The sequence below is a fragment of the Adiantum capillus-veneris genome, chromosome 9, assembly GCF_014529385.1.
Source record: "Adiantum capillus-veneris isolate H3 chromosome 9, ASM1452938v2, whole genome shotgun sequence".
NCBI classification, from domain to species: domain Eukaryota; kingdom Viridiplantae; phylum Streptophyta; class Polypodiopsida; order Polypodiales; family Pteridaceae; genus Adiantum; species Adiantum capillus-veneris.
Genome location: NC_140939.1, coordinates 131024959 through 131033967, shown reverse-complemented (window position 1 = coordinate 131033967; position 9009 = coordinate 131024959). Strand labels below are relative to the sequence as shown.

Genomic DNA, 9009 nt, shown 5'->3' with positions numbered 1-9009 from the left:
AACCAATAAAACAGGCTGATGTAAAACCTCAGCTATCAGATAGGAAAAACTATCTCATTTTGTATCTTTAATAAATATACAGAGTAAAAAAGTGCTTTTGACTGGAGACAAATCAGCTTTGTTGCAACCAACCAGTGCACGTTGTATCAACCTACTCTAATAAAGGCTCTCCCTAAGTATCCCTTGAGGCTTCAATTTTCAAATTAAAAGCTTCAAAGTTCACAGACGTTCATACATAAAGGCTCTCCCTAAAGGCTAGGTATCCATTAATCTTCAAATTAGAAGCTTCGAAGAATCAAAGTTCACAGACATGCAAAACTTAGATATTAATTGTGGCAAACAAAAAAACCACTTCTAGAAGCTGACCTGCAACTCCTGATCGATGAATGAGTCCTGAGTTTTGGTCATGCAATCAAGAAAATCCGCATCTTTGCATTAAAAAAATACGTCGTCTTTTTTGTGCTCACTACTTTTCTTGCTCATACCTGCTTTTTGTTTGTCGCATTCAACTCTCGAGTAATTTGTGTTCCTTGGGTCGGATGCTTGAGAGATAGTCTGGTCATTGGTAGGAGTCAGATTCAGCAACAAGGGCTCAAGACATGAGTGTTGACTTGAGCAAGAAGAGATTCGCTAGAGATGTGAGACTCAAGATTCGAACTCGCCATTCATGGGATGCAGCTTGCGCATGAGAAAATGGATTCTTACAAGGGGCTAGGGCATGATTCTCGACCTGAAGGCTGAGCTGCTAAGATTAGAGAAAGACGAAGGAGCTAAGTTGGAAGAAGAGGAGGGAGTCAGGCCTCGCGAGCTGTGAGTGACACGACTCTCAACAAAATTACATGCAAAATTATGAGACACCTTTAATGCTCCTATATTGATGTTTGCTAAATTGTTATTTTGGAGATTTACGTACGTTATAACTTAGGCAATGATCACGCGAGCCTTAGTTATCAACTATTTGAAAAAATAACTAAGCCTCATTCTTGGTCACACGCAAAAAGGAGCATTAAATGAGTTACTATGCCTACCCTATGCACATTTGGCATAGTTGTGAAGTTCAAGGCATAGTCGGGAGGATGAATGAATAACTAAGCCTCGCGTGACCTTGCAAGAGGCTTAGTTATTCATTAAATGCTTTGTCTGGGCATAGTTATCAATAATTGATAACTAAGTAAGCATCGTGTGACCATGCCTTTGTACATTATATACATTATACATACGAGTACTACCGGCCGCCTACGGCGGCCTCTCTCTCTCTCTCTCCTTCACTTCCCCTCTGAGCTCTCCCTCTCTCTTTTTCGCTCCCCCACTTTTGGCTTATAGCCTTCATCTCGCAAAACATGACACATGTAAAGGGTCACGGCCTCCGCCGTTAGTAGATGCATACATACATATAATCACACACCCACACACACATAGTAAGTATATATATATATATACATATTATATATATATATATATATATATATATATATATATATATATATATACATATATATATATATACACACACATATAATATATATATATATATATATATATATAAAATATGTATATATATATATATGTATATATGTATATATATATGAGACCTTGCTCCTTATACTTGGGAGTGTAATGACGCCTTGTCCCTAGCACAAAAGCTTCATGCTTACGCCTATTTCAACCATTTTACGCTTCATTTGATGCCTAAGATGCCGAGGACGGCTGAAATGGCCTCCAAATTTAAGGCCCGCCGCCGCCACTGAAGTTCAAGCTTGTAATTTCTAATTATTATCATTATTATTAATTTACTGTCTCAAGGCTCAAACAAGGTTATTTTTAGACATATTGGAAATGGCGAGGTTGCCCAATGGCAATTGAGCATACCTAGTGATTGACAATTTCGTGGACACGTGGAGGCTGACGGATCCTGAGTCCTGACGGAGAGAGGGTGGTGGGCCACTTGGCTGCAGCCGTCAACGTCAAGCAGATAGGAAAGCACGTGGCCTCCTGCCGCCTCTCCCTTTCAAAGCCCTGGCTAGCGCCCACCACTTCCAGGCTCCAGCACCCACATGAGCGCACGCGCGCGGTGGCGCACCCACACACACAGTGACTCCCTCCCTCCCTCCCTCCCTCCCTCACACAAACACGGGTTTTACCCGTTACGTGCTAGCCTTCTCTCTAAAGAGTGATCTACCCTAATTGGGCCCAGCTGGTTACATTGCATGTTCTCTCTCTCTCTCTCTCTCACACACACACACACACACACAGACACACACGCAGTTCGTTTTCACCCGTGACTTGCTTCTCTCTTAAGGTTCTACCCTCGAGGCTCGAGGTTGATCAGGTGTGCTCTCTCTCTCTCTCTCTCTCTCTCTCTCTCTCTCTCTCTCTATATATATATATATTATCTCTCTCAATTTTTCAAGTGTCCGAAGTCTCTCTCTACTTGCATTCATCAGGATATCTTCTGCAGTCCATAGTAGAGTCTCTCTCTCTCTCTCTCTCTCTCTCTCCCCCCCCCCCCCCCCCCCCCCAAAGGCAGTCTCCTTCTATCCAGAGTAGTCTCAGCTACACTCTCACTCTTGAGTCTCTTTCTCTCTCTCCCAGCCCCAGGCAGTCTCCCTCCATCCAGAAACTTCCAGAGTAGTCTCCCTCTAGTTAAGCGCACTCTTACTTTTACTGTAGAAAGCACGTGCACTTCCAGTTGAAAGACACTGCAAGTGCAAGGGATGGCATTGGGCTCCTTCCAGGGTTTAATAGACCCACGTTCGAATCCTACCATTGTCTCTTCCAGTCTTCCTTACAAAACCTTCAGACGAGAAGCTATTTTCTTCCCTGCACAAAAAGTAGGTAGGAGTCAATAAGTACATGAGCAGGATGCAGTACTTTAGGTAGATTGCCATAGTGTACTTAACATCCTAGCAAATTTTTTAATATAAAATTTAGAGAAATGAAAGTCTTGTGGTTGAACAATTGTCAATGGAATTACAAAGTTTTGTACTGTTTTGGTTTTTTTCTTACCAGTAATTACTACTCTTGTTGAGTGCAGAGCAGTATCTGAACACGGGGTATTAAATGAAGCGTGTTTTTTCGACCGCCCATTCCCCTCGAGATTCGTGCTGACGACCCACAAGGTAGATCCCACCACTCATACCATGTGTTAGATAGTGCCGAGGCTTGTCGAGATCTTTTCTATATTATGCTATGCTATGGATATTGTCTAATGCTTGGATTTTGGGGTTGTATTCTTTTCTCTCTCTCTTTTTGGTGTTTGTTGGGGGCAATCATTGGCAAAGCTGAAATTTTCATTATGGTGCATGTATGTATATTTTATCGAGTGTCTGGGAGGCCATCACAAACAGTACTCTAGTTGCAAAAGTCTACAGCTTTGATTGAATTGAAATTTGAAGGGATTGCACTCAAGGCCTACGTCAATGTAAGATGTTATTAACCATTTTTTTTGTTGAGTGCATGTGTGGGGCCGTAGCATTGAGATTACGCAGTGTGTGTGTGTGTGAGAGAGAGAGAGAGAGAGAGAGAGAGAGAGAGAGGGTGGGGGTTGGGGTTGGAACATTGCATACAATGGAATGGAATGTGGGGTTGCTCTTGCACCAACATATTGAGGCTTGGCTTCCATTAATAATAGATGGTAGAGCTGGGAGGATGCAAAGCCAATATAATAATATATTTATAGGTGCGAAAATGAATTGCATGCAGATGAAATATATAACAATGTATAGGTACACAGGTTACATCCATTGCATTTGCAGGTGGAAGGGGAGAAAGCGCTGGTGATGAGCGTTTGAGGAGCAGCTACAGCAGGACCCATCCATCCATGTCGACTCCACAGTCTCTACTTACTAGCTAGACCCAACTCCCCGGCCCCATCTTTTACATGCATGGCATGCAGCTGAATATGCGCCCTTTTCCCTCAATTCTAGCACATTTTCAATACCAACAAGCATAGATCAGTGTCTAGCTTGCACACGTCTCTCTCTCTCTCTCTCTCTCTAAAATGTACATCCCAAAGTTGTCTTGTCTCTACTATATGGAGATTGTTGATTCTAGACTAGTGGAAACTTACAGTTTTTCTCTCCTCGGCTGCATCCCTAATTTGGATCTCTCTCTCTCTCTCTCTCTCTCTCTCTAACCCGACGTTCAGTGCATTTTTAACCAGCTAAAACTACAAATATCCGGCTAGATTCCAAGCTTGCCCTGAAGAAAACTAGCAATATTTAGTGTATTTGGGAAACTCTCTCTCTCTCTCTCTATATATTATCTATAGATACTAGAAACCCACATTAATGACAATGCCCCTCTCTCTCTCTCCCCAAATTTGCAGTCTATGCCAAATTAGGCGATCAAATTCTACTCAAATTTGGAGTCTATGCCAAATTAGGCGATCAAATTCTTCCCCTCTCTCTCTCTCTCTCTCTCTCTCTCTCTCAAAGACCAATATCTGTTTTGTCTGTAGTCTCAAAAGTATTACCACCCAAAGAGGCGACACTCTCTCTCTCTCTCTCTCTCTCTCTTCCTCCTCCCTTTTTAAATTGCCCCCTTTCCCCTTGCCTTCTTTCAGGTTTCAACTTCACACACTTCCTCCTTTCTACTACTCTCGTCTCATCTCATCAGCAACTTGTCAAGATCCTTCACATCCGAAAGACTACACTACCTACCAGCCTACAAGAAGACACTTCTCATCCTGTGGGAAAGAAGCTTATTGCTTCTTTGTCTTGTCACACACACAAACACCCTCTTCTCTTTGACCCCAAAGCTTCCAAAGGTGATCATATCATCAGCTACAAGCTTCTCTAATCATTTGCTCTTCTTATTTTAATAAGCTTCCATACCCACTTGTCCATTAAAATATAGCTAGGGAGTGATCCCCCCTCCTTTCTACACACACACACACACACACACACGCGCACACACATCAGAATCATGTGCCTTTCCTAGATCACTTCTTTACGTCCCTGCAACTCTCCTCATTTGACAATATATCTGCACTTCGTCATTCTATGCTAATCATCACTGATTGCTTTAATACATATATTCATATTTTTCATGTTGAGATGAGCTATACAATTGCTTTATTTTTATCACATTCTACCTGATCTCTTCAAGGTGCCATATAAGTCAGGACTTGAAGCTTATCTGCTAACTAAAGCAATGGTCAGCAGAAATGCACTGCACATATCATTATTTTTAATAATTTTCTTGGAAAACTAGCTTGTGAAAGGTCTTCACTGTCATGTGTGAAGACAGGTGCAGCTGCTAATTTCCTCATTTGCCCTCAAATTTCGCGCACAATTAATGCCTGCATGTGCATCTATGACGATGGGTGCCATGTCAACTTCTGACTACAATTTGCAGTATGGGGATATCAATCACAACCAATGGCAATCATCCACTTCAGCTAGTGGAATTAATGCATCATGGGGATTTACACCAACATTGGGCAGCTTGCAGGCTTGCCTGCATGAGAAAGCGCAGAATTGCGTTGCACAATCGAACAATGCTCGTGGCAAGAATGCATCAGAAAACCACATCAATGAGCTGGGGGCCATTAGTAGTATAAATGTGGAAGCTGCCCAATTAGAGCTAGCAGACCTACTGAGAGGGATTTTGGACGACCAGCAAGCTGTATTAGCTACTCCCAATAGATCAGATTATAGCTTAAGTTCTCTAATTAAGGGAACAACTACTGACAATCAATTCAATCACTCTGCAGTAAGCATCATCAATAGTGCCCATAAATTAGCTGATTCTGACATTTTGTTACATCATGATGTTCTAGATGCACATAATGCCGCTCATGGGCAAGCAATATGCATTTCGAAGTATGAGATAGCAGCATCTGACACATTAATGGATGCAGAGAGCTTATTAGTAATGGCAAATCCATTCCATCTTGATGCTGCTGAGCATCAAAGCTTGTCCTCGTCAACTTCATCATCAGCATCTGAGTCTAATTACAGCACATTGGCTTGCATTAATACTAACTGCAGCACTAATAATGATCATTTCTCGTGCAAAGGCAATAGCAATAATATCGCCTTGCAAAGCTGCAATGATGATCTTAATTACCATCAGAAAATGGAGCCCATGGATGTGGGTGCTAGCTGTGGAGTAGCAACTACGGCTGGTATCTTTGATGACTACTCTCTCTCCACTATCAATGGTGCAGCTGTTTTGGGTTCCACTGAGTTATTACCAAGCAAGATGGGGCCTAGAGACGTTGCAGTACTAAATGCAGATGTCAATACTGAAGCTTTTGAAATCATTGTCGACGACGACAACAACGACAACAATCGTTGCGAGGCGCAGGAAAAAACGGTAATTGCTGTCGACATGACCACCACTCGTGATTATGGTGAAAATGGCAGCAATAAGGAGGACCCACTTGTGGCATCACATCATGCAGAGAGTAATATTGATGTTGATATTAACAATTGCGTCAGAGATGATGCTGTACCGGGCTTTAATGCATCATGCAATCAAGATTATGGGATGGTGTCTATATGTCATGAGGAGGGGCAGCTCTATCCTGCAAGTGGCAGCCACATGAGGCTGATGCAGAGAGAGGTAACATACGCAGCGGCTGCAATGCAACCGGTCGATTGGGCGGGGATTAATTTGGCGGTGAATGCTGGAACTCGGCCGAAGCGCCGCAATGTGCGAATCTCAGAAGACCCACAGACGGTGAGTGCAAGGAGGCGGCGCGAGCGCATCAGCGACCGCATACGCGTCCTCCAGCGTATGGTACCAGGCGGGACCAAGCTCGACACCGCCTCCATGCTAGATGAGGCTATACACTACCTCAAGTATCTCAAGTCTCAAGTGCAAGCTCTGGAATGGCTAGAGAGGAGGTCATCACCCAATTCAACAACCAGTAATTTGTCATTTCCTGCATCTTCACTCTCTCCATACAATTGCTTGTATCCCAACTTCAACACCAGTTACATCCAACCTTCTCCTAGCTCTAGACTTATGATTATTAAGTAATTAATTGTTCATTAGTCAGCTCTAGACTTTGGATTATTGAGTAATTAATTATTGATTAGGCTGATGCGACGTACTAATGTGCGCGCGTGCACACAGAGACACGCCCCCTCTAACACACACATTAATCCTCGTTCCTTGTCTTCATCCGGCTTCATGATCCTTGTATCAAATTTTGTGGGCGCTTCCTTTGATCTTCCTAATTGACCTTTTCTTTTTTTAAAAATTGTAGTGTCAAATCTCATACCCTCAGAGTGGGCATTCAATACAAAATCATGATGTGCCATGATTGAGGAGTATCAATTCATGCAAGTTTCTTATGTCAATGAGGATCTTTTTGTTTTGTTAAATCATTTGTGGACTCCTTTTTCTCCAATGTGGGGCAAGGAAGATCCATAATTCTTTATTGTGTGTGTGTGTGGGGAAGTTCTTGTTGTGATGGATGCTTCTCTCTCTAATCTTTAACAAATTAAGACCTTTTTTTTGGCAACCAAATATACTCATGCAATTGGTTAATTTCTGAAAAATGTGTATATGTGTTTGTGTATATCACAAGAAGTTTTGGACAAATTCTCACAATAATTCCAACATTGTGACTTACCTCAACATCATGAGCTTCTGTGAGGGAGGCCATACCTAGCTAGGTATGCGGTGCCTCTCGAGCAGAAGCTCATGATGTTATGCATCGCATGAAAACACTGTAAAAGACTCTGTTTTCCTACATGCGAAAATTTCTACATCTTCTTGTGTATGAGAGCGAGAGCGCAAGCAAGAAGGCAAGAGCATCCTACTGTCATGGGAATATCCCAAGATTTGATCACCTGATGGGTTTTGAACTCAAGACCAAAGAGAGAGAGAGAGAGAGAGAGAGAGAGAGAGAGAGAGAGCCTATACAATCTTTTGGAAATTTACATGACACTCCATGCACCTTTGTGGGTGTATGTACACACACATTTTGATACTACACGCATAACTTTCCGCCAAGTGGACCTTTAGATTTTGTCAACAGTGGCAACAACGTCCTTCAACGTTGAAAAAGCTCTTGAGCCTTTGGAAAAAACACACACACACACAGAGGGGGGAGAGAGATTTTTAAAAAACTCGCCTTGGAGAGGACTAGAGGAAGCTCCTTTTCCTGTGTGAGAGGATCTCCTCCATGTGACTTGTCAGCCCTTTTAAGAGTGTAGTTTTTGGGTGTAGAGCTTTTATGCTCACCAACTCATGAAGAAAAAAGGGACACAATCAAACTTCTCCCTTTTTGTCCATAGTTCCATAGAAGTTTCAAAGGATTTACCTTGCCTGTTTTTAACACTAAAATGTGGGAAATTTTTTTGGTTTTGCTCATTGAAATGTTGCAAGCTTTTGGAATTTTGGCCAGTCAAGAAAACACTAAGGTAAGGGGACTAGTATTAGAACGGCCCTCAACGGCAGTACATGTTAACTCCAATAACAACACACTCCAAAAGCATATCACATGGCTACAATAGGCCGATTGTTGAGTTGCTCACCTCGATCCTGAGTTCAAAAACGTATGTCTACTAGTCCTAATTTTGCAAAGCAAGTGTGTGCTTGCAAGGAAGTTTTTTTTTTTTTTTTTGAGAGAACAGGAAATCTATGCTTGCAGGGAAGTTGAAAGCAGATCTTTTCGTGGCGGTTTATCATATTGGAATGAACGAAAAAACCCAGTGACTTGGCTTGTTCCTCTGAGATGGGAGTATGTGCTTGCTTTCAATATCATGCCATAGTACTGGTCCCTCCACCTTAAGGCTTTTTTTTTTTGGGAAAAATAGTCGTGGAGATTGTATGAGATACAAGAGCAAGTAGTTATAATGTGGCGAGTGGAGCTTGCTTCAATGAGAGACCCTTCCCGATAGACCATCTATACAAATCACCTCTACCACACTCGAGAAAAGAGAGAGGGAGGGGGGGTTTTGCATCTTTTAAAGTTGTAGGTGTATCATGTGCGCTCAACAAGAGGGTATATGTTGGCTTCTAACAATTATAGATTTACATCGACAAGAG

The 9009-nt window shown here is 42.2% G+C and overlaps 1 protein-coding gene across 1 annotated transcript; it reads left to right on the top strand.

Annotated features, from left to right (window-relative positions):
• Positions 1-718: 718 nt before the first annotated feature.
• On the top strand, positions 719-7316 carry LOC147451180 (uncharacterized). The gene is made up of 4 exons (XM_086520585.1): positions 719-810; positions 2300-2329; positions 3035-3119; positions 5251-7316. The coding sequence occupies exons 1-4, from the start codon at positions 719-721 to the stop codon at positions 6988-6990; spliced, it is 1947 nt and encodes a 648-aa protein (XP_086376711.1). The 3' UTR covers positions 6991-7316.
• Positions 7317-9009: the final 1693 nt, after the last annotated feature.

Coding starts and splice junctions, on each gene's coding strand:
- LOC147451180 (XM_086520585.1), top strand. CDS start 719: ATGATTCTCGACCTGAAGGCTGAGCTGCTAAGATTAGAGAAAGACGAA. Junction 811..2,299: donor GGAGTCAGGCCTCGCGAGCT/GTGAGTGACACG, acceptor TTCTCTCTTAAG/GTTCTACCCTCGAGGCTCGA. Junction 3,120..5,250: donor TCGTGCTGACGACCCACAAG/GTAGATCCCACC, acceptor GTGTGAAGACAG/GTGCAGCTGCTAATTTCCTC.